This window comes from Manis javanica, chromosome 15 (genome assembly GCF_040802235.1).
Source record: "Manis javanica isolate MJ-LG chromosome 15, MJ_LKY, whole genome shotgun sequence".
Taxonomy (NCBI): domain Eukaryota; kingdom Metazoa; phylum Chordata; class Mammalia; order Pholidota; family Manidae; genus Manis; species Manis javanica.
The window spans coordinates 70,099,411-70,125,473 of NC_133170.1; the positions used below are offsets into that span (position 1 = coordinate 70,099,411).

The window sequence follows — 26,063 nt, forward strand, 5'->3', positions numbered from 1 at the left end:
AAGTGACAGAGAGGCTTTGAACTAGGGGAGAAGCCATTTGTGGAAAGACTTGGAGACAGTTTCTTTTTATTGCCTTGTCATCAGAGAGCAGAGATGCTGACCAATGATACTCCATGAGAAGATAAGTGATTTATCAAGACGTAGGTATCCACTATCATTAAAAAACTGCCTTAACAACTTTTTCCTAGCCCCTGTTACAGAGAATGCTTGTCCCTATTGACTGCCCTTTTTCATGACTTACCCTTTTCCTAAAGGATATTAAAATTTAATTAGAAAAGAGGAATATTTTTGTAATCTGCAGAAAGTACCAAACTATAAACTTTCTCTCCAAGGACAAAGATAATGAATTTCTGGTACAGCTGTTAAGAAAGATATACCCAATATTACTTTATATTTAGTGAAGAAACTGAAATTAGACTTTGAATCCCTATTTTAAATTCCCTTCTTAGTGTAGCAGCCTTGAGAAATAAGTTCCTGAAATTATCGGCTTGCTTGACTGGGGGAAGGGGATGCATAGACAAAACAAAATATTCAGCATCATTGTATTTTCTTTCCAGTTCATCAGCATTTTTTTTTTTTAAGACTCACTTGACATAAATAACTTCCTAGCCTAAGCCTTTGCAGGATCTGTGTTCACTAATGAGGTAATTTCGGTTTCTAGTGCAATTTCCCAGCAAATAGTTCGGGTTTGTAAACTCTGTTGCCGGCTGAAATTCTGTCTTTTTGTGTCTTCGAGACCACTCAGCACAGGGCTCATGTGTATGAGACATTGGTTTGAGGCTCTTTTTCACAAATGTTGGTGTTGTGTGTACGTGTTTTCAACTTTTTCTATGAGGTGGGCAGTTCCTACCTGGGCCATGTTATAATCTGAGTTCTGTAATAAATAACAGACAGTGTCAGAAGATGACCAGTTAGGAGAGATTGTCATACTAATCTGACTTTTCCCCCTCCTTTCAGATAATACATATGCATTTACTTTTTTTTTTTAATAGAATAACCTCTACTGTTTGTCTTCACACTAGGTGGCAGGTTTGCGGGTGTAGAATGAGCAGGAGGAGGACAGTCTTCCTGCCCCTCTCCCCTCCCCATGTGACTCTTTCTCCTCACCTCTCCTCTCAGGGTCTTGTATGCTATCTAGTTTTTTTATCCTCCCCCCAAAATTCATTCAGTCAACAGCCATTTATCAGATGCCTACTGTATACACGGAGGACTGGAAATTTATGTTTGTTCTCATCCTGTCTTGGCCCACTGTAGTAATCACCTTGTTGATAAACTCAAATATTGTCATACTAATCTGCCTTTCCCCCCTCCTTTCAGATAATACATATGCATTTACTTTTTTTTTTTTCTTAATAGAATAACCTCTACTGTTTGTCTTCACACTATGTGGGAGGTGGGGGCAGGGCTTAGAGTTGTGAGGCCTCTTACCTAAGATTACAAGTGTTTATAATTCTTGAGACCACCCCTATAATACAATATTCATTCTATTACTTCCACTGTTCTTCTTTGCCCTCACTAAGATCTAAGGGATTGGATGAACTCTAACTGCTCCTTCTTAGTGAATAGCATGCTGCAAATCACAAAATTCTCAGTGATGGAAGGAAATTTTTTTTTATTAAAGTGCCATTGATATACAGTCTTATAATGGTTTCACATAGACAGTGGTTTCATCGTTCACCCACATCATCAAGTCCTCACTCCCTCTATTGCGGTCACTGTTTATCAGTGTAGTGAGATGTTACAGAGTCATTAATTGTCTTCTCCATGCTGTATTGGGAAGGCAAGTATTAACCATATAAGTGGGAAAAAGTTTTTGGTAATTACAAATGCTTTTTGAAAAAAAGCTAGGGAAAGAAGAGTTTAAATATATGAAAACTCAAATAGATGAGTTATAGACTAGAACTTTCAATTTCTAATTATACGCTATTTGAAATAATGTAGGGACAGCCTCTGAGCCATGAAGCTGAGTTTATGAAAAGGCAGTGTAACGTAAATCCTACATATGTCAAAATAGCCTGTGTGAAACTAACTTAATTGTGTGTAAGAAGATTCTCTCCCTTGCATGTTCCACCAGTAATAATAGTGATAACAACAGTGATAAGGGGCTAATGTTTATTAAGCCCTGACTCTGTCCAGCCTTTGTGCTAAATGGTGGTTATGAAGCTTCCCTTGTAAACATCACTCTTCTCTGTTTACTCCTAAGAACATGATAGGTATAATTATAAGTTGTAAATGAAGTAAAAGAATTTATTTAATAAAGGGGTGAAGAGACCACCGCCTGCCTCATCTCCTGTTGCCAGTCCACCTGATGTTTGCCAGGCCTTCCCCCTCAGCAGTGGAAGTCACTTTTATAATGTCTTTTGCACCCTTGGCATCACAGGGCACTCTATGTATGTGCTATTCCTATAAAATATGCAAAGGTAAGAAAATGTGGTTACAATAGGAGACGATCTGGATTCAGAATTCTGCTTTAGAAATTTTTAGAAATAAATAGCAGCAGAATGTAATGGTTAAAAGTTTGATGTCTAGAGACTACTTTGCCCACAGGCACATGGCACACATCCAGTAAAGGCAGCAGCAGTTTTAACCAGCCCTAACGTATAATAGCCAATAGATTATTTTTTCCTTGCCCTTAGAGCTAGGTCATAATTGCTGAAAAACAAGTGTCTCTAATAATAGAAACATGGAGAAATCTTTCTTGTTTTGTAATTTTTTATTTAAATATAAGATACTATTGTCAGTAAAAATACAAATCTGTCTTCTCTCTGTCCCCCTACTCTCTCTTGTTGTAAATTCTCATCTCTGCCTTACATACTTTTTGTTCCCTGTCATTCCTTTTTTGCACCTACTACAGCCAGCTTCAGGGATACAGATGGAGAACTTACTCATGATGTAAGGCATGCTGGTGACTTAAGCAAATGGATTTTTAAAGAGTTTCTATCTTTTATTTGGGATTAGTTTCAACCTTACACAAGTTGTAAGAATAACGAGCACAAAGGGCCCCCAAATAAATAGAATACTGTTTACTCAGATCCCCGAATGTTCACGTTATGCCCCATTTGCTTTATCATTGCCTCTGTGTGTGTGTACAGTATAAGACACTTACATTTTTTATTTTAATCTCATAAACACTTGAGAGTAAGTTACATGTATCATGCTCTTTACTCCTAAATATGTCAGAGTATATTTTCTAAGAACAAAGTCATCCACTTTAATTTTTAACTTCAGTCATTTTACCATTGATAACAATGCTTTTGTCTAATCAGTTGTATTCCAGCAGTGCTGGTTGACCCAACAATGTCCTTTATAGAATTTTTCCCCTTCAGTACAGAATCCTAGGGCTACACAGTGTAGTCTCCTTTAGCTGGTTGTCTTGTAGAAACAACTGTGAGCAGTTGCTGTTGTCATTTCAAATCTATATTTGTTACCACGGTTACCAACACCCGCACCTTTACAAATGAGGGGCACAGATCAAAACTGGGTGAAGTGCTGTAAGAGAGCCGGTGGTGACAGAGGCAAAGAGAAGTAGACCAAGGGCGCCTCTCCCCCGTGGTGTTAACTTAGATGAAATATGAAAGTTTGGTGTTTCCAAATGCATGGGGAGGCTTTGGACAAGTTTATGGCTTATACACAGGTGCCCTAGCCATTCACTTTGGAAATACTTACCAAGTTACTGCAGTGGCATGCAGATAGGGAAATACTCTCCTTGGCACCACAAATCGGGTACAATAGACTGAGTACTAGAAATAATAATCTTTTTTTTTTTCCTCCAGATAAAGGGCTGGGGGTGGGGGCAGTCTGAAGAGTGCCTTTATCAAGTGACATTTGTTCCTCTTCTGGCAGCCTCCTGTGTCACCCCCAGGGCTGGTGCGGAACTGTGGATGTGGGAGAGAGCAGTGAAGGGCTCACCCCACTGCTGTCCTCTTCCTTTTCTTCTAGCCACTAATTTTTTTTTTTTTTTGAGAGGGCATCTCTCATATTTATTGATCAAATGGTTGTTAACAACAATAAAATTCAGTATAGGGGGGTCAATGCTCAATGTACAATCATTAATCCATCTCAAGCCTAATTCTCGTCAGTCTCCAATCTTCTGAAGCGTAACGAACAAGTTCTTACATGGTGAACGAATTCTTACATAGTGAATAAATTCTTGCATGGTGAACAGTACAAGGGCATTCATCACAGAAACATTCGGTTTTGATCACGCATTATGAACTATAAACAATCAGGTCAAATATGAATATTCGTTTGATTTTTGTACTTGATTTATATGTTGATCCCACATTTCTCCCTTTATTATTATTATTATTTTTATTTTTAATAAAATGCTGAAGTGGTAGGTAGATGCAAGATAAAGGTAGAAAACATAGTTTAGTGCTGTAAGAGGGCAAATGTAGATGATCAGGTGTGTGCCTATGGACTAAGTATTAATCCAAGCTAGACAAGGGCAGCAAAACATCCACGGATGCAGAAGATTTCTCTCAAAATGAGAGGGGTGAGGTTCTGAGCCTCACCTCTGTTGATCCCCAATTTCTCACCTGATGGCCCCCCTGCGACTGTGCCTGTCTTAGGTTGTTCCTCCCTTGAGGAATCTTACCCGTCTCTGGCTAACCAGTCATCTTCCGGGGCCATACAGGGAAATGTAAAGTTGGTAAGTGTGAGAGAAGCCATATTGTTTGAAAAGGTTAGCTTTTTACTTCTTTGCAGATTTATGCCCTGTGGCTTCTATGCCCAGCACTTGTCTCGAGGTATCTTTACCACCTGGAGGAATTATGATACTTGGTAAATTCAATATGAGGCACGAATTCTATTTAAGGGTTGTAATTAGGAAGGAAGAAGAAAAGCTATAGAGGTAGCATATGGAAGAAAACATGGGAGTATTGATTATTTCTTTGACATATCTTCTTGTAGAGTACCTTAAGTATCTATAGGTTTTAAACTACTAACTAATTTGCATACACATTAACATAATAGGAATACGGTGACATAAACAAAGCAAATCTATAATTACCATCCATCTCCAGTGAAGCCAAGAAAACTATTTAGGCACCCTAGGCATTTGTGAAAATTTGTCTATGATATGATGGATAATGTCATACTGTACTTGAACAGTCTGAGAAAAATCAGACAAATTAAAGCAGCCCATTTCTGGGATCTGTTCACATCCCATATGTTCTTTTAACCGTAGATAGTCTATAGTCATAAGATTTTGGAGTGCTACAACTTGCACCCCTCCCAACTCCTGGTTGAGTTCCAACAGTACAGATCTGGTCAAATTCGTTGTCTCATTGTATGCACATGCCAGCCTAGACATCTCCCTCCTCATTCCAATGGCAAGTCCAGGAAACGGTGGGGTGGACGCAGCCACAACCGCAGCATTGCCCGGATCCCTGTGGAGGCTTTTTGATGATCATCCCCCGGCACGAGTCCTCCAGAGAGTGCTGATGCCGGAAGCTCCTCCTCATATCGTATCTTAGTTCATTTTCTGGGTATCCAAGCTAGGCCTTGATCTTCTGCATAGAAACAAACAGACCCTTTGCCCACACTTTGACATGCCCTCTATACCACTGTGCAGAACTCATTGGAGGTCAGCACACAGGGACTGCCTTTTTTTTTTTCTTTTTATTAAGAGAAAGGAATATTATCAGAAAAGAGTACCTCCATAGCCGATCATCTGACACCCTTTAAGTGATCAACATTAAGGATATTTAAAGCATGCGTTGATCTTTGATTTACCAATAGTTTTATCCTATCAAGGAGTAATCCCCCTTTTCTTTCTTTCTTCCCTTTTTTTTTTAAATCTTTAATCTACACTTACATAAAGAGTACTATGTTAACTATGCTCTCCCCTATATCAGGTCCCACCTAAAAACCACATTACGGTTACTGTCCATCAGCTTAGCAAAATGTTGTAGAATCCCTACTTGTCCTCTCTGTGTTGTGCAGCCCACCCTCCCCTTTCTCCCTCCCCGCCCCATGCATGCTAATCTTCATACCCCCTTCTTACCCCCCCTTATCCCTCCCTGCCCACCCATCCTCCCCAGTTCCTTTCTCTTTGGTACCTGTTAGTCCATTTTTGGGTTCTGTAATTCCGCTGCTGTTTTGTTCCTTCAGTTTTTCCTTTGTTCTTATACTCCTCAGATGAGTGAAATCATTTGGTATTTCTCTTTCTCCACTTGCCTTATTTCACTGAGCATAATACTCTCCAGCTCCATCCATGTTGCTGCAAATGGTTGGATTTTTCCACTTCTTAAGGCTGAATAGTATTCCATTGTAGCCACTAATATTTATTAAGGATAATGTATGGGTCCTTTGGTGAGCAGCTGGAGGTACATACTCGTGAAGAAATAGGCCAGTTTTGTGCCCTTGTGAAGCTGCCACTCATGCCTATAACCTGGCAGTGGTAGAATTATGTGATTAGACTGTCCATGTTGGGTGTCACCCAGGGGGAGCACGTGGTGCATCAAGAAGGCAGGATGGGGGATCTGACTGTGGAGAAAGGCTGGGGCAAGTGCCATGTGGGTCACATTTGAGGAAATCAGAGAGGTCACCAGAACAGGAGAGTCAAGTAAGGGCCACACCTTGCAGGGTCCTGTTAAAATCTGTGCCTTTATTGTGAGTATTTTATTCTGACTATAAACTAAATTCCTGCTGCAAAGGTGAAACTCTAAGGACTGGCTCTCTGCTTAGTATTTAATGTGTATGAATTTATTTTCATCTCACAACACTGCTATGGGTTAAGTTTTTCTAAGCATAGCAAGAAAGCCAGAAGCCATAAAGGAAAATTCTGATAAATTTAACCATGTCCAGACAAATTTCTTTGGGAGAAAAAAATACCACAGACTAAAAAGGGGAAAAAGCAAGGACAAAAATTTGCCTCATAGATAATAAAGGATCATTTTCTGGTTATATCAAGAACTCCTATAAATCAATAAGAAAAAAAAAATCCAGTAGAAAATGAGCAATGACAAACTGACAACTCATAGAAATAGAAAAAAAAAAAAGTGGTAGGAAAACATGAAAAAGTGCTTAGTCTCATAGAGAAATGCAAACTAGTACGGTGCTAGTTTCCGTGAAACAGATAAAGATGAAAAAGTGGTAATATATGTAGTATTGGCAAAAGTGAGAGAAAACAGGAACTTTCACACTCGATTTGTGGGAGTCAAAACTGGTACCTTTTGAGTGCAGTTTGGCAAATTTGTTGAAGTAAAAAAAAAAAGACTCTTGACAAAGCAATTTTATTTCTAAAGATTTAATTTATAGATATATTAATGAGTGTAAAGATGATTGCAAAGGATATGTTCTGTATTATTTGTAATAATAAAAGCCTAGGAATTATATAAATATCCTGTAACAGGGGTTAACTTATAGATGGTATATTCATTCGATGGAATATATTGTATAGCCACTAAAAAGAGTGCACCATACAGAAACATCTTCAAGTTGTAGTAAGTGAAGAAATCAGGAATGATTCTGTGTGTTGTGTTTCACACAGGCAGGCAGAGGCAGTAGTGTGTCTGTACACATGCACATGTAGGTGAGTGTGTGTATATATGTATATATATGTATGTGCACGAAACATTTTGTCAAGATTAAGAAACTGCTAAGTGTAGTTAATTTCTGACAAGTGCAACTGGGAGTCTATGAAGCATGGGCTTTTCCTTTGAATTTCATACCGATCTGTGTTATTATAAGTGAATGCAAAAGGATTTGGAAAGTTTATGTTTTTTATTGTTAACAACGTCCGAAACAACTCTGTAAAAAATTAGAGAAAGCTGAAGTAGCTGGCTGAGACAAGGGGAAGATTAAAGGGAATGAAAATCAGGATAACCAAATAAAAAGATAGTGATAGAAGCAATAAATCGCACACTTGAGGCTGCCATCTCAGTAGTGAGGTCAAGGACAAACCCAAGAAATTCTTTTAGAACTTAGTTTTTAAAAAAGAGGGAAGTGGTGACATTGGGGACAGTAAAGGAACAGATCAGCACATAGACAGTGGGACCCAGGTTGGATGACCGGTTTTTAAAAATGAAGCAGCTGTGAGTCTGTGATATTTCATTTAATGAGGACTAATAGTGGAGTAAGATGTTGGGAGAGACCGCACTGCACCTTCCACAGAGGAGAGACAAAAATTATTTTCCTTTTACTCATTTCCTTAACCTGATCATTGTAGACTTAAGAGTATTTATGAAACACTACAATATAACCATCATTCTAATGTTAAAATAACTAGAAGCTCATTAGCATTAGAAACAGTGTCAACCTCCCATTGTCTGTTAAGTAGCTAAGTAGCAAAAGACAGAAGACAAAACATTGAAAAGTTGAAAACAGTTGGCAGGTACAGGACCAAACCTTTTGGGGGGTTAAGTCCCTCCATTGATGGCAGAGTCAGATGGAATTTTTAAAAAACCCAATTGTCTTCTGCTTAGAAAGAAAAGATTGACCCAGGAAGAATTGACAGGATAAGTTAAACATGGGCAAATACGGGTGGTAGCAAAAATATATCAGGCTAAGTAGGATTCAAGAGTTACTAGAGTGATTTCATATTGATGAAAAGGCACAATCTCGCATAGAGAAATAGTCAACCTTTTTATGTGTTGAGTAGGTAGCAGTAAGCAAACAAGCTATATACTAGTACTAAAGCTCTTTTACATGTATTAACTCATTAATTCTCACATCCTGTGAAGTAGGCACTGTTATTATCCACATTTTACAGATAAAGAAACTGAGGCAGAGAGATATTAATGAACTTGTCCACGAGATAGGCAAAGCTGGGATTTGAAGCAGTGTTTTGGTACTGTTGTCTGCTTAAACTACTGTGCTGTCCACCTTTCAATAACTGGGAAGAAACTTCAAATCAGGTTTTTAAAAATATGTTTTTCAGAGGCATTTTCCTGTCATTTCTCACTTCGGTGGGTTTTAGTCTTGCAGATTGAAAAACTTGAGTGAATGCTGCGAGAACAAAATATTACACCAGATTTAATAATATGGCCTTTTTTTGTACCTGGGAACTTCATTGCTTTTATAAATAATGGTTTTTCCTGCCGAGAATAGAACTCGGGGAAGGACTGTGGTCTTTTAAGTTGTCTGCCTCTGAATGGAGTTGAACTTAAGTGTTTTAGTTCCCAGAGAATGAATGGTTTATTGAAAGACCCTCAGATTGGAGGTTAAAACTGGCTTCAGTCCTTGAGTATTTAGTGTCGTTCAGTGACTTTTCCTTAAAGTAATTGAACTGAAGGTGATGTTAAAATCATAATTCTAAATTTATCAATCTTTTCTTTTATTGCCCCTGGATTTTGAGTCATAGAAAGCCTTTCCTTATACCAAGGTTAAAAAGAAATTCACCCATGTTTTCTTTTGATGTCTGTATGGTTTCATTTTTTAACATTTAGACAACTAATCCATTTGAGTTTCTTCCTATATCTGGTATGAGATATGGAGCTAACCACTTGGTTATGGTGTATTATTTTCCTGTGGTGGATTCTGTTTCTAATATTTGTTTAAGATTTTTATACCAATATTCATGAGTGCTATTGGTCAATAATTTTATCATTTTCTTTGTATCATCTTTAGTATAGTTTTCTGTTATATTCGCTTCATAAAAGGAGCAGGAAGTTTTTCTTTCTGATTCTCTGGAATAATACATAGAGCCCTGGGACTATCTGTCTGGTCCGAAGCTTGGTAAACTCCATTTGGAACCATCTGGGCCTGATTCCTTTCTGTGGGGGTAGTTTCTTAATTTCTTTCTGTTTTCTACAGAAATGGGTTTTTCTAAATTTTTGCTCTAATAGGCCCAATTTTGGTAGTCTGTAATTCCCTTGAAAATTATCCACTTCATCTCGATTTTCTGTTTGTACAGCCATCTACAAAGTAGTCTTTTATTTTTAAAATTTCTTCCGTTTCACTGATAATTTCTCTTGTCATTTGTTTTGTGTATTTGTGATTTCTCCCATTTCCCACCCCCACCCCCTCAGTCAAGTTAACTAGTAGTTTGTCTATTTTGTTAATTAAAAATAACAGGATTTTTATTCATTAATTAGGTCTACAGTTTTTGTTTTCCTTTGCTTTATGTTTATCATTTCCTCCCTTGTGCTATCCTTTGTCCTTTTTCCAGGTCTTTTTTGGGGCTAAGATTTCAGTGTATTTTTATTGATAGTAGTGGAGTGAATTTTCCTCTGATCACTCCTTTAGGTGTATCCCATAGATACTGCTATATATTGTTTTCATTGTCGTTATTGCTTAATAATTGTGTAATTTCAGTTTGTATTTCCCCTTTTACCCAAGAGTTGTTTAGTGGAAAGTTTTAAAATTTCTAGATGAAATGGCCTTTCTGTTTTTTGGTTTTGTTAGTGAAGTTCAGTTTCATTGCATTGTGTTGTTGTATTTCTGCTTTATGGTAGTTACTATTTTCTTTATGACCTAATATATATGATCAGCTTTTATGAAAATGCTCTGGGCACTTGAGAAAAATGTGTATTCTCTATTGTCAGGCTGTGGAGTTCAGGATATGCTCATAAGATCTAGCCTATTGTCTATGTTGTTGAGATTTTCTCTCATTTATTTTTTGGCTGTTGATCTTCACTTGATCTGTCTTGTATTGAATGAAGTGTATTAAAGTCTCCTATTAATGTATTTCTGTCTATGTTTCCTTGCATCCTCTTTGGTTTTTCTTCATAAAGATGGTTGCTGTGTTGTTTGGTACATAAATATTCATACTGTTATATCTTCATTATGGATTGTTGATTTCCTTTAATAGGTAACAAACACTTATTGTTATGACTGTTACAGGTTTGGTATCAACTCTTATGTTATTTTATAATATAAATTTTGTTTCTGTACTGTTTCTCACTATATATATATATATTTTTTAATATGTATATTTTTGGTTCTTTTGTTGACAACAGGTCTTTGAGGGATATTTAGGAAGGTTTGTATTCTTGTTCTAGAGGTCATCCTTTTTCCACATCTCTGTACATGGCACCTCCAACTTTCTAGTTTGCTAGGCCTCATACCTAAGAGCCATTCTTTCTTTCCCATCCCATATGTAACCCAGTAGGAAATCCTGTTGACTACCCTTAAGATTCCTATTTGGACTATTTATCACTACTTCTACTGCAGCCACGTTGGTCCTTGGCATCGTCATTTCTTGCCTGGATTATCACAGTAGCTTTCTTAACTGACCTATGTGCTATCCTTACATGGTAGCTTAAAAGATGATTTAAAATTGCAAGCTAGATCATGTTACTCCTCTGCTTAAAACCCTCCAGTCCTTTCCCATTTCATAAGGGCTGAAGTTTTTATCATGTCCTCTGAGGCTCTACATCATCTGGCTTTTCATTACCTCACGGGCTTCATCTCCTACCCTCTGTCCCTTGCTCCTGCTCCAACCACACTGGCCTCTTGCATACTTGGACATGTCCTTCCCACGCCCTGATCTTACTCCTCCCCTTCTGTGCTGTGCTCATCTTCTATGTATCTGCATGTTGCTGCCTCCCTCTTACCAGGTCTGATCACGTCACCTTATCACTGAAGCTTTCCCCAACCACCTCACTACTCTCTGCGCCCCACCCCCGAAAATGCTTTATTCCTCTTTGTAGCGTTTATCAGCATCTAACATTTTATTTTTTCTTTTATTTTCTATCTCCTCCATTATAAATAAAGCTTCCTGAGGACAGGGATATTACTTTGTTAACTGCTTTGTCCTCATTGCGTAGATACCTTGCCTGTGAAAGATGCTCAGTAGGTGTTTGTTAAATGAATGGATTTAGTAAGCGTTCTCTTATTATCCCAGTTTCTTCTTTTTTTCCCACAGTTTTCATGAGATATAATTCACATACCATACAATTCATCCATTTATAGTATGCAGTTCAGTGGTTTTTAGTATATTCACACAACACAACAATTACTACAATTTTAGGACACTTTTCATCACCTCGAAAAGAAACCCTGTACCTATTTGCTGTCCCCCCTGCTCTGATCTACTCTCTGTCTCTATGCATTTGCTTATTCTGACATTTCACATCAGTGGAATCATACAACTTGTCGCCTCTTGTGTCTGGCTTCTTTCATTTAGCATAATTTTGTTGAGATTCATCCAAATTACATTATTTATCAGTACTTCTTTCCTTTTAATGGCTGAATAATAGTCTATTGTGGACTCTCAGTTTCTCTTCTTTTTTTTTCTTCCCCTGGCCCTCTCAGTTTTTTCTTAAAATGAACCTAAGAACTGTCATTTCTATTTTGCAGATGAGGACTCTGAGTTCTTTGGAAAGAACCTGCCCAGGTCACAGCTACTGAGTGGGAAAGCTCAGATGTACGACTGGGTCTGTGTGATCAGAGCCCTAACCGTAGTGCTGTAAAGCTCTCTGTGTCCTTAATGCGTGACTTATGACAACTTTTCACCCTTGTGTTCTCTTTCTCCATCACTGTTGTAAAATACTCAAATTGGACTAATATTTGTTGAGAAGTCTCTTAAAAGTTCATTTAATTGCCAGTACCAGGACTTCACATTTAATATTGACTTAAGCTCCTGTGAGTATTGAATTAATCTATAAAGGTCCAGAACACTTTGACTTTAGAATTACTGTCTTACCACAAATCTTGGTGACATTGGAATTTACGAAGTAAATCTTACTGAAAGTTAGAGAAGAATCCTTTGAAGCAGGTGCATCATTATTTGTGTATTTTTAAAAAGTGTTTATTTTGAAATAATTTCAAATTTGCACAAATGTTGCAAGAATAGTACAAAAAAATTCTGTTTACTTTTCACCCAGATTTACCAGTTAACACTGTCATGTTTGTCTCCTCTCTCTCTCTTTTGCTACATATGTAGTATATATAATTTTATCCTGAACCATTATTTTGAGAGTAAGTTGCAGACATGATATGGTTACTCCAAAATATCTCAGTGTTATTTCCTAAAAACAAGGACACTCACACATATAATCACAGCACACCCATCAAAATCAGGAAATGTGCATTTATTACAATACTCTCATCAAATTCCTATCCCTCTGTCAGCTTGTTTCTGTAACCCTTCATAGCAAAAGACAAAACACAACAACAAAAACCCTTCTTTTCCCTCTGCCTGCTTCCCCTCTGGGCCGTGACACAGTCTAGAATCATGCATTGTATTACTGTGTCTTGTTACGGACCTGTAACCTGGATAGTTTTCTAAGTCCCTCCACATCTTTCACTGCACCCTTCTTCCATGCTTTTGCTATTTTTGAAGAGCATGTGTCAGTTGTGTAGAATGTCACTCATTTTGGGTTTGCCTGATGTCCCTCAGAATAGAATAATGCATTTTTCACAGAAATGTCACAGAAATGACACTGCCTTCTTCTTGGTGCATTTCTGGAGGCATTTGATGCCAGTTTAACCCGTAACTGGTGATGTTAGCTTTATCAATTGGTTAAGATAGTATCCATCAAATTCTCCATTGTGAAGTCCATTAGTATTTTTACTTGCTAATTAACAAGTAATTAATTATTTTGTGGGAAAGAACTTTTAGTTGCTACAAATATATTCTCCCTCCTGAATTGTTCACCCACTGGCTTCAGCTTCCCTTGCAGATTCTTGCCAGAATTATTAATATAACGGTTGCCAAATGGTGATTTTCTAATTCTATTATTCCTTCTATATTTTTTTTCTGTGGTTCTTTGTTATTCTACTACGAAGAACTTTCCCTTTTACCCATGTATTTTTTTTTATTGTGGTTAAATATACATAAGATGTATCATTTTAACCACTTTGAAGTGCACAGTTCTGTGGCGTTAGGTACATTCACTTTGTTGTGCAACCATTACCACCATCCATCTCCAGAACATTTTCATATACCCATTCGAAATTGTGTACTCATTAAATAACAGTAACTTTCCATTTCCTCCTCCCACAGCCCCTGGCCATCACCACTCTACTTCCCGTCTCTCTGAATTTGACAACTCCAGGTACCTCAGAGAAGTAGAATCATACAGTATTTGTCCTTCTGTGACTGGTGTATTTCACTTAGCATAATGTCTTCAAGATTCGTCTGTGGTATAGCTTGTGACAGAGTTTCCTTCCTTTTTAAGGCTGAATAATACTCCATTGATGTATATAATCATCTTTTGTTTATCCAGTCATCCGTCAATGGATACTTGAGTTGCTTATACCTTTTAATGCTGCTATGAACACAGGTATACAAATAACTGTTTGAGTCCCTGCTTTCAGTCCTTTTGGTTGTATATCCAGAAGTGGAATTTCTGGATCATATGGTAGTTCTATGCTTAATTTTTTGAGGATCCTTAATTAGTTTTAAAAAATTAATATCTCTATGGACTCCCTGTTTCCTATTTTATTCAGTGGGCTATAATGTTAACATCACTGTTTATTTTGAGGTACAGATTGTCTCTAATGTGGCCAGTTGGAGGCCCCTCAGGCTGGCTCCTGTATCCTTTTGAAATGTTTTCACTGGCGCTCTTCATATAGTGGCACAATAAGATATTCCAAGCTCATCTTACTTTCACGCCCAGCCATGGAATCAGCTTTGTCTCTCCAAGGAGCCCAGTTTCTTTTTTGGAGAGTGGTATTTAGAAACCAAGATAAGGGTGCTGGGTATGCTGATAGCTGCTGGGGTGTCATTGCTTCCAGGCCCTTTCAGGTGAGAGAGCTAGGAAAAAATATGTATGTATGTATGTGTGTGTGTGTGTGTGTATACATTTACACACGCACATACACAGAAACACACACCTGTATTTATGTATCTACCTTAATATATGTATATTAAAACTAAAGTTTGCTTTGATACCTCTAATTCTAATCCAACACCACAGGCTTTATTCTGGCTTTCTCCCTTTCCAGTAGTGAGAAACCTGGCTCCCATATTATCTTCAGTGTTTACTTATCTCTTAAGCATTTATTTATTTACTGACTTATTTGCTCGACCCACTCCACACATTCAATCTCCTGACCACATGGACTGTCTTTTAGGGTTTGGCCCACCAAGTGCATTGGCTTATTACCCATACCCCAGTCCCCAAGTACTGTGTTAACAGGATCCCAGGCGCCCACCAAAGGGAAGGTGAGGAGGGGGCGGTGACCAAGGAGAGGAGGGGGAGGGGCAGGGGAGGTCTGGATTTGTATTTTAGTTAGCTACTCTACCTATTGGCATTTTTAGCTGTGATAGTGTGAAAAGTAGTACTGACAGAGTCCTTTGTTTTCATTGCTCATTTCTCTCTCTCTCAAGATGGTTTCACCCAAATATCACTGGTGTGGAGGCAGAAAACCTGCTGTTGACAAGAGGAGTTGATGGCAGTTTTTTGGCGAGGCCCAGTAAAAGTAACCCTGGAGACTTCACACTTTCTGTTAGGTAAGTTGGAAGAGAGAGAGAGAATGCTGAGTGTGTATCTCAGGTAGGAAATGTTGAAAGCACACTTGGTCAACTTGTTACTCCGATTTAGAGTTTGCAGGCCTGCCTGTGGGATCCAAGGCTTGGCCTCCTGAGGGTGGGGGCTTGGGATTCAGCAGCAGAAGGGGAGTGATGGTGGGCATTTCTTCCCTCAGAGACCCCTGCAGCTGAGCTGAAGCAGAGCACAGCGAGTTCTTCCGTCACCCACTGCCTGGTCCTGGCTCCACTCATCCCGAACCTGGCTCCCTGTGTTTTTCCTTTCCCTTCTATTGTTTCCTTAGTGGAAAAAATCCTTTTTAAGAAGAATTTCTTCCGATCACTTTTCTCTTTCAAGAAATAAAACATCACTGAGGAAGTTGTGGTCCCCTTGTTCCCCTGCCCGGTCCTGTCCCCGTCCTTCTTTCCCCAGAGGAAACCGCCACCGAGAGGTTGGCATATATCCTTCCTGAACGTGTTTTTATTCTCGTCCTGCATTTGTACTTGTGTGAACAGTATGAAGCCGGTCTGTGTGTTCTTAGCATTCACATCCATAGCCTTGTAATGTTTACATTATTCCTATAGCTTTCTTTTAAAATGTTATGAGTTCTATGCTGATACATAGAGACATAATTATGAATTTTAATGGCTATATATTCTTCAAATGGTATAAACACCACAGTTTGTCCAGTCCTCATTTGTTGGACATTGGGTTGTTTTTACTTTGTTTAAATTTTTTTCAACAGTATTGCTAGCATCCTGCTACATGTCTCTGAGCAGGGGTGAGAGAGTTTTTCTAGCAATTGACTTGGTCTTGTATACTTACTCTCTTTACATTCGCTCATTCCAGGAACTGAAACTGAACTGCTTTATAAGTTTGTTTTTATCACTATTATTTTTAAATCAAGAAGTAAGTAAAACATGATCTTGAGCATTTGTTTAGGATCCCTTTGGGACTTGGGAAGTCCCTTTTTGGGGTAGATTCATTTCTTGATGAGCCCCTGTTGTCCGCTTTTACTTCTGTTTTATTTAGTACAGGGGGCGGAGAATAAATATATATATAGTATAGTTTTTTCCAAATTTCCCTCTGTAGTGACTGCACCATTTTGTACTGCCACAGCCAGGTATGAAGGCACCACTGATTTTTCCCACAGCTTCACTGGTTGAGTGTTGTCAGTTTTTTCATTTTTACTAACCTGATAGGTGAGAAATGGTATGTCAGTGAATGTTAATTTTTATTTCTCTTGTGATGAAGCTGAATATCTTTTAATAAGTTTAGAGGCCTTTTGTATATCTTTTTTGTAAACTGTCTTAGAACCAGTGCTTTTAACAACTCATCACACTGCCATGTTTCACTTTTTTTGTTTCCATATATATCTATATATAAAACGTTATAGATGCTGTTATATATGTGCTTGTGTGTGTATACACGCACATGCATCTATAATATTTATTGTTCTGGTTCTCTGCCAGTGTTTTAACCTTTTGTTATGTGCCATTCTGAAAAATTGATGATTCTCTTTTGTATTTAGTTCGCCAAGGAAAATCCCCCTTTTTAATTTTGAGAAAAAAAATACAGAAAAAATGCAAAAGATATGTACAAATCACCTATGTTGTACTTACCACCAGTTGTTTTTTTCTTCAAAAGAAATATAAGATAAAGCAAAATTTCTCTTCACTCTCTACCCTTGATCCTGTTCTTCCCTTTGTCCCAGAGGCAGCTACTATTTTGAGTTTGGTATATTTCTCTCTTGTTCATTTAAAAAAAGTAAATATATTTGTAATGTATATATAATCTGTAAATAGTAATATAATATTTATAGTAATAAAATATGTATGTGTCATGAATAATATATAATATTACATGTGTGTGTTTTTAAATTTTCATAAGTGGTATATACTAAGCATGTCATTCTGCACTATGCTTCTTGCAATATCAAGTTTTTGAGATCCATTTGTGTTGCTGTCTACTGGTCTAGTCCATACCTGAAATATCTTTGTGTTATGTCATTAAGTAAAAGCTAGAAATAGAAAGCTCATGTGTTAGAATAGAGTCAGGTGTAGCCGGAGGAGAATGATCTGAAGTGCCTTTTTCTTACTCACTGAAAAAAGGTTGTCTCTGAAAAATAGAAGTAGATAGTGTCAATAATATTACAGAGTGACTTTTGTAATTTTCCTTAGTTCCCAATTTCCTTTTTTTTTTTTTCTTGGTTGAAGTGTGTTTATATTCTCCAGAGGCTTCATCAGTAATGCTACAGGGTCAGACTAAACATAAATGTAACTCAGTAGTTAGCATTTAGGGGTTCCTTACCCCTTGGGTCCACAAAGGTGATATTGGGTGCCCTTGAGGTGTATTAAGTCATTCAGAAAACCCAGTGGAAATCATAGTCAGACTGCTGAGGCTAGCTAAAAAACCAGGTTTTAGCAACTTCTGGCCACTATCTTGTCAATTCAGTGGGATAACATATTAACCATCTCATGCCAGTAACTCAATTATGTGTGGCTTTAAAATGATTTTTAAAGATAACAATTATATACAGTATCGGAAATGTACACTGAGATGAATTTTGGCAGATCTATTTGTTCATGCAACCACTACCTCAGTCAAAATACAGAGAATTTCCATCACCCTAGAAATTACCTTTGGGTCTCTTAATGATCTCCCCCTAAGAGGCAACCATTTTTCTCATTTCTATCCCCATAGACTAGTTTTGCTTATTTTACTATTTCATATATATGAAGTCATAACAATGTATATTCTTTTGTATCTGGCTTCTTTCACTTTATGTTTTTGTGATTCATCCATGTTGTATGTATCAGTGTTTTTTTTTTTTTTAATTGCTGTGTGGTATTCCATTGTATGAGTATGTAACTATTTGTTTACCATTTTGGTGATAAATATTTGAATTATCAATTATTTTCTATTACAAATAAGGCTGCAGTGAATATTCTTGTGTGAGTCTGGGTAGCTGTACAATTTTATTTCTCTTGGGAAAAATACTTAGTAGTAGATTTATAGGATTATGAGCTTGATGTATATTTTTGAGGGGGATAATATTTTATTTATTAAAAAAATTTTTTTATTCAGGTATTATTGATATACACTCTTATGAAGGTTTTACATGAAAAAGCAATGTGGTTACTACATTTATCCATATTATCAAGTCCCCACCCATACCCGAATGCAGTCACTGTTCTTCAGTGTAGTAAGATGCCACAGATTCACTATTTGCCTTCTCTGTGCTACAGTGTTTTCCCTGTGACCCCTCATACCATGTGTACTAAACATAATACCCCTCCATCCCCTTCTCCCTCCCCTGTGGTAACCGCTAGTCCCTTCTTGGAGTCTGCGAGTCTACTGCTGTTTTGTTCCTTCAGTTTTCAATGTATGTTTGACTTTAATTATATGTGTCTTGATTAATAAATGATGAGAAAAATTGTCACTTAACATATGTAATTTGATAAATCAGGCTTTCAAAGTAGAGGTTGTACAAAGGAAAGAAACTAATAGAGCCCGTTATGTTGAGATGGTTGTGTGGTTGTGTCACTCATGGCATTTGTTACCTGGAAGTGTAAACTTGGGTTTGTTTCAGGGTTTAGGTGGAATCTAATATTGAACATGAGATCCATTTTTACTAGAATGGCTCCTTATCTGTTTATTCCCCCTTTCCAATGGACTGTTCTAGGAGAAATGGAGCAGTCACCCACATCAAGATTCAGAACACTGGTGATTACTATGACTTGTATGGAGGGGAGAAGTTTGCCACTTTGGCTGAGTTGGTCCAGTATTACATGGAACATCATGGGCAATTAAAAGAGAAGAATGGAGATGTCATTGAGCTGAAATATCCTCTGAACTGTGCAGACCCTACCTCTGAAAGGTCAGTGACACTTTAATAATGCAGAGCCTTTGCAGCACTCCCGTGCACAGGTGTTACATGAATGCATTATGGGGGTTTGGCTTGAATCTTCCTCAAGCTGTAATCTTTAAAGTTTATGAAGTAAGAATAATAGGATCAGATTATTCTCAGAATGCCCTTTTCTTGCAAAAGCTTCAATCAGAGATACTTAACACCCATTCTCCAGGGGTCTTAGACTATTCCTGAATAGCACCTGCCATACTTGGTATCTGCCATCATTTTAAGATTATTGAATTTCATTCATCTGATAAACATTGAGCGTTATGAGAGGGAAACATAAGGAGACACCCAAATCATGGCAGTTCTCTGTAGTAGCTCCTGACAGTTATTCAGCTGTGCCACCAACAGATGTCAGTTTAAGCTCAGAAGTAGAAGAGCAGAGACTGCAGCAGGTCAGATTTTTGGTTCTTTAATGTTACATCCACAAATGTGTGAGAATGACCCTTAGAGGAGCTGTATTATTCCAGAGCTTTCCCCCACCCCCTGTGTTGCAACTAAGCTGATGAGTGCTAGGGCTCACCTCATTTCTATTGATTTTGTTGATTTTCTACATTCCCGGTCTCCTTGCTGACTTAGTAGAAATTCAGGGTCTCTTAATTAGGTTTGTATATTTTGTATCTTCACGTAGGTTTCTTCATCTGACACCTTTATGTCAGTGCTATTATATGCTGGTAATTTGTCCACCTACCACTGTAGCTTCAAGTGAAAGGCTGTCAGCCAGCTCTGTGCTGTTTGTTTCTAACTTTTACCCTGTTCAGTTGAGGATGGATGAAAAATAACTCAGAAGTATATTCTTTCAGTGATAAGCCATTAACATTATCTGCCATGATAATGCTTGCTTTCTTACCAAGATCCTGTAAAAAGCCACATTACATTATTAATATGACAGTGTGAAGATATTTTCTAAGATTACCTAGAGTAATGTCTCTCAGAGTCTGTCCTTGAAGGCCTATGTTAGGACTCTGGTGTGCTGGTCAAAAATGCAGATTGCTGGGCTCCAGTAAAACTTAGTGTATTGGTCTCTCTGGTTGTGAGTCATGGGAATTCATATTTTTAGTAAAATCTCTCACTCATACTCCAAATCTTACATGTATTAAAGTTTAAAATGATAATCCAGAATGCAGTAGAAAGATACCAACATCAACTTGGAGGCTGCTAAGTATTGGTTGAAAATATTTGGAATACCTGAGTTAACTTGATGATGAAGATCCTTTTTTATGTAGTGTTCTCTTGCCAGCCCAAGGGCAGACATTCAGATGATTCTCTGTCTCTATCATGACTTTGTGTTATAATCTCTTTAAAGAGCTGTGATTAAATGGTTGATCCTTTTAGGGTTGGGCATGGAGAAATGACACATTGCATTTTAAAAGATGGGGGGGATTTAAAAGAAAACATGAAAGATTGAGGACATTTCTCTAGAAATGACTGTGGGCTCATTTAAGAAGTTTAATGATCATTCTTAACGTCTTTGTCATCTTGCCTGCCTGCTTGGGATGCAAATTCTATCTTGTATGCAAGATTGATCAATCTCTTGGAGGAATGTCTTTTTTAATTGTCTTTAGGAGAGCTGGCTATTTGTGGTAGTTGTGCGACAGAATACTGTGAACCCATGGCAGAACTGAATTCATTTTCATTTTTAAAAATTTAGGTGGTTTCATGGACATCTCTCTGGGAAAGAAGCAGAAAAATTATTAACTGAGAAAGGAAAACATGGTAGCTTTCTGGTACGAGAGAGCCAGAGCCACCCTGGAGATTTTGTTCTCTCTGTCCGAACTGGTGATGACAAGGGGGAGAGCAATGATGGCAAGTCTAAAGTGACCCACGTCATGATCCGCTGTCAGGTAAAGCTCCATTTGAACTATGGGTCTGGCAAAACATTATCTTTGGGTGATTTCTCTGCTGGAAGTAGACACAGACATCATCACTTAAAAAGTCAGATTTTCTCTGCTCATTTAGTTATGGGCTTCTACACTTTGGGTACATTGTTTATTATAATTTTTCATCATTTAAAAATTTTATTAAGTTATTTATTTCCAGTCTATTGCTGATAGAGCAAATCATGCCTCAGCACTTCACCTACGTTGCAGTCTTCAATCTGTTTATGCTTGCTGGAGTCAGTCTCAGTGTCAGTTTGTAAAGTGGGGGCCTCTTTAGGATTGCTACAAGTCTAGTCTGTGGCTGTCTTTGCCTTCATATTACAGAGTCCGTGCATTGGAGCTGGGAGATTTGAACTCAGTATTTCTTGTTTTCAGTGTGGTGATGGGACCAAGTAGGTTGATTCTTGGTCAATTATGTCAAACTTTGTTATGACAGTTTCTTAGACTGGTCAATTACTGCTTCAGTTTTTAAATTTTTCTTCATTTAAGATATAATTCATATACCATACAATTCACTTTTTCAAAGTGGACAATGCGGTCGTTTTTAGACTATTTACAAACTATGCATCTACCAACACTATCTAATTCTAGGACTTTATTATCACCCCCAAAAGAAATCCTGTGTCCATTACCTGTCAACTCTCCATTCTGTCTCTTCCTCCTACCTCTTAGCAACCACTAATCTACTTCTTTTAAATGGATTTGCCTATTTTGAACATTTCATATAGGTGGGATCATACAATATGTGGCCTTTTCTGTCTGGCTTCTTTCGCTTAGCATGTTTTCAGGGCTTATCCTTATTGTAGCATGTGTCAGTAAACTCTTGTTTTATTATCAAATATTCCATTGTTTGGGTATACCACATTTTGTTTATTGGTTAAAACATTGATAGATGTTTTGACTATTATGAATAATGCTGCTGTGAACATTTGTTGCATGATTTTGTGATATTCTCTATTTGAGAAGACATGCTAATATTTTCTTTAAATTTATACAGTTTTCTTTCATTCTTTGAACATATTTATACTAACTGATTTAAAGTCTTTGGATTTTTCTCAAGGACAGCTTCTGTTGAGGACTTTTCCCCACCCTATGTATGGACATGCTTTCCTTTTCTTCTCATGCCTCATAATTTTTTGTGGGAAACAAGACATTTTAAACAGTATAATCTGGTGACTCTGGAAATCAGAGGCCCTCTCTTCCCAGGATTTGTTGTTGCTCTAGTTGTTGCTCTGTGTGTGTTTAGTGGCTTTCCTGTATTTGTCATGTGCAGCCACTGAAGTCTTTGCTTGATAGGCTTAGCGGTCATTTAATGACTAGACAGAGATTTCCTAAAATGCCTTGAACTATTAAGCTTCTCAGCCTTCCCCAAGGGGCTTCTGTGAGTGTGTGGGGGCACGCCTTCAGTGCTTTGGCAGTTTGCAACTCTGCCGTAGCCTTCACTTTCTGCTTTTGCAGAACCTCAGGGGCAGCTAGAAGTGAAGACTGGGGCCTTCTTGGATAGTTTCTGGACTTCACACAGCTCTGCACATGCACATGGCCTTCTGATAGTCAAAAATATGTTGGAGGTTTTTCAGAGCCTAGATTTTACTTTGCTGTTTTCGGTCAGGCTCTTATTTGCTCTAATTGGTATTACCACCTCAGACAGCGTGATATTAAGCAATTGCTGCTGATTGTTTTGGGCAGATCCCCTCAAGACAGGTTGAGTGAACTCTTAAGTCAGGTCAAATAAAATCAAGCTCTGAAAACAGGGCTTTTCCAGAGAGCTGCTCAACAGGCCAAGTCGTGGTAATTCTCTAGGGATAGGTCCCCTGAGAGCTCTCCAAATCCATTCTGTCCCCTTTAGCTGTGCTCCGTTGCTTGTTTCCACAGCTGCTGTGGTATGGGCTGTTGATTTTCAAGGCTACCAAGGAGCTAAGGAGAGGTGGGTGGGAATAGGGCAAGTGCAAACATCACAGTTTCCTCTTCTTTCCAAGATGCAGTCATTTTTCTTGAATAAATGCTCCATGGACAGTTACAAGTTCTTGGTCAATTTTTAGAATTCTGAAAGAGTTGAAGACAATGTTTGCCAGTGTCTTGTTGCTTTTATGGAAGAACAGATTTTCAGAGGTCCTTACTTTGTCGTTCTGAAAGTGCTCCTTCTCCCGTCTAGTTTTATTTTTAAATAAAAGATCGTACCCAAATATCTTTGTATATAGTTTCTGGGGTTTTGTTTTTTCTGAGTTTAACTGTTTTCCTGTTGTTTCCCTTAATACCCTATTCAGAGCTCCTTGTCAAAAATTTTTCTGACTTCTGTTCATAATTTCCTTTTAAAATTTGCACTAGTAGATAAAAGGAAAGAAAGAGCACTGGGATCCAGTGTTGCCTCCTCAGCCTTGAAGTTTATTGTGTTTCAGAGAGAAAGTTACTTACCTTTTAATCAGCAGCCTATATATAGTCAATTAGCCTTGAGTATAAGTAAATAGTCTGTTTCTCATTTAACTATTTTTAACTTAGAACAAAGACACTTCTTGTGGCCCACTGGTTGCTGGTCACTTACTGAGCACCTCATAGTGAGCTCTCTCACACTGGGTCTGCCTCTCCATTTTCACCATCCTTACTCTTTTTACTACTACAGTTGTTTGGTATTTGGGGAAGAATTAGTCTGTGTACTTCAGTTGGGAGAATCAGTAATTTAATATGAAGGTGACATAAGTGTTTTGTCCTGAAAGGAACTGAAATATGATGTTGGTGGAGGAGAACGGTTTGATTCTTTGACAGATCTCGTGGAACATTACAAGAAGAATCCTATGGTAGAAACATTGGGCACAGTGCTACAACTCAAGCAGGTGAGCCTTTTGGAAAGCTAAAACTCCATCTCATTATAGAGTTTTAAAAATCCTAATATAGAATATTCCAATATACAAAGGGAGAACAGTATTGTGAACCTCCACGTATCCATCACCCAGCTGCAATTACAATTCAGTCATCGAATCTTGTTTCATTTATAACTCTGCTCAGTGCCCTCCTGTAGTATTTGGGAACAAATTCCAGTTATTTCATTTCAATGATTATCTCCATATGTATCTCTAAAAGGCCTTACAGAGTTTTTAAAGTGAGTTTTCATTGTAGACCTACCTTTGGTTAGCTTTAGGTGATTGCATTTACCTACTTTGGAATTACTGCTATTTCAAAACTCACTCTTATTTGTAGCAAATTAGATCACATCTCTAAAGACTATTGTGGTCTATTTATAAAAAAAAGTAGGTGTGAATTTATATCAGCAGAGGAAAGTGTGTGTGGAGATTAAAGATAGTTCCTGACAGAACAGAATAGAAAGTGAAACTGTTTTTGAAAACTTACTATGAATTAAACTGTGTCCTGTGAATTTTCTGCCCTTGTCTCCTGAACACCAACATAGAAGTCTTTTCTTTTTTTCATTAACACTTTTTTTCTGTAATACTTTCTTCATTTCACACCAACTGCTGAATTTGATTAGCCCCTCAACACAACTCGTATCAATGCTGCTGAAATAGAAAGCCGGGTTCGAGAACTAAGCAAATTGGCTGAGACCACAGATAAAGTCAAGCAAGGCTTTTGGGAAGAATTTGAGGTAAGTTATTAAAACATTTTTTTACATTACTTACTAAGTACTAATTTTAATGGAACAGAAATTGGTCTTATGTTTGGAGTTGCATCTGAAACTCTTGAATCTGTGTCCTTTCTTAATTCAGCCATTGACTGATCTGGAACAAGTTGTCGAGGGGGCTTGTTTGAAATAGAAGGGCATTGTGTTCTGGGAGAAGGATGTTGGCAGTTAGTATGAAATGGATGAGCCAATAGTTCCATTTGGCTCTTTTGGTTTAGACTGCTGGCAAACACTCAGAAAAGCAAAAGTATATAATGCTTTTGGAAGATTTTCAGTTTTGGCTGGGGTCTTCAGAAGGAATTTATACCCTTATTGCAGTGAATAAGTAAAAGAAATAACCTCATGGTGGTTTTAATGTGGGAGTTGAAATTTATAATTTAGGGAAGTTAAATGAACTGATTTCCTGCCTGAAACCAACTTGGGTAGGATAATGACTCCTACGGGAATGTGCTGTGTTCCTGTTGGACTCTGGTATGTCACTTACCAATTCGTATTGTAATCTCATTCTTTTTCTTTGCATAGATTTGACAGGAAACTTTCTCAGAAACAAGGATTGTACCATTTTTACTTTCATAGTTATCCCTAGCATGTAGCACAATGCCTAGCATACAGTAGAAAATCCCTAAATTAGCTTGTTGAATGAGTATTTATATTTAGGTAATGCTTATGTCATTTTATTGTTACCACTCTGCTTATGGCAATGATCGATTATTCCATACTTTTTGTAGGACTTCAGAATTTACAACTATTTGTGGAAAGAATGAATGGCCACATGAAATCCTTTTAACCACAGTATGTCAGATCAACTTGATGAGCTAGACGTTATTTCCATTTTACAAGTGACCCTGAGGCTCAGGCTAAGTAAATTATCTAACCTCTACACCACAAATGTTGATTGAATTGTAACACTGAGAATAGTTACAGAATAGAATAGTCACAGTCTTGCCTCAACATTGCTGAACAGGGACTTGAATGGAGGTTTCTTCTTATATACTGGTTGTTGGGTTAGTCATGGAGGACATGTGTTGAAAGATGGACAGGGTTCTGTCTTTAAGGAGCTTCTAGTAGAGAGAGAAAATACAGTAATGAAAAAACATCATGAAAAAGTGATGATAAACATCATGAGTCTGAATTTTTAAGTCTGAAGTTCACTGTTCTCTTCATTCCATCCTGTTGGCCTAGATAATAAAGGGCAGTGTTTCAACATTCATTTAATTACATTCACTTCATTTCATCCATTTCATTTAGTCCTTGTAAAGCCTCACGGAGTAAGACGG

At 37.7% G+C, this 26,063-nt stretch overlaps 1 protein-coding gene across 3 annotated transcripts in view; it reads left to right on the top strand.

Moving 5' to 3' along the window:
• Window positions 1-26,063, top strand: part of PTPN11 (protein tyrosine phosphatase non-receptor type 11) — an 80,740-nt gene that overhangs the window by 5,440 nt on the left and 49,237 nt on the right. For 2 of the 3 annotated variants that reach the window (XM_073223702.1, XM_073223703.1), the window contains exons 2-6: window positions 15,224-15,346; window positions 19,048-19,242; window positions 20,930-21,122; window positions 23,870-23,986; window positions 24,637-24,750. In XM_073223702.1, coding sequence (XP_073079803.1) covers window positions 15,224-15,346; window positions 19,048-19,242; window positions 20,930-21,122; window positions 23,870-23,986; window positions 24,637-24,750 — 742 coding nt within the window. Of the gene's footprint in view, window positions 1-13,894; window positions 13,947-15,223; window positions 15,347-19,047; window positions 19,243-20,929; window positions 21,123-23,869; window positions 23,987-24,636; window positions 24,751-26,063 lie in introns of all 3 variants that reach the window. The other variant, XM_073223704.1, reaches the window with a different exon arrangement.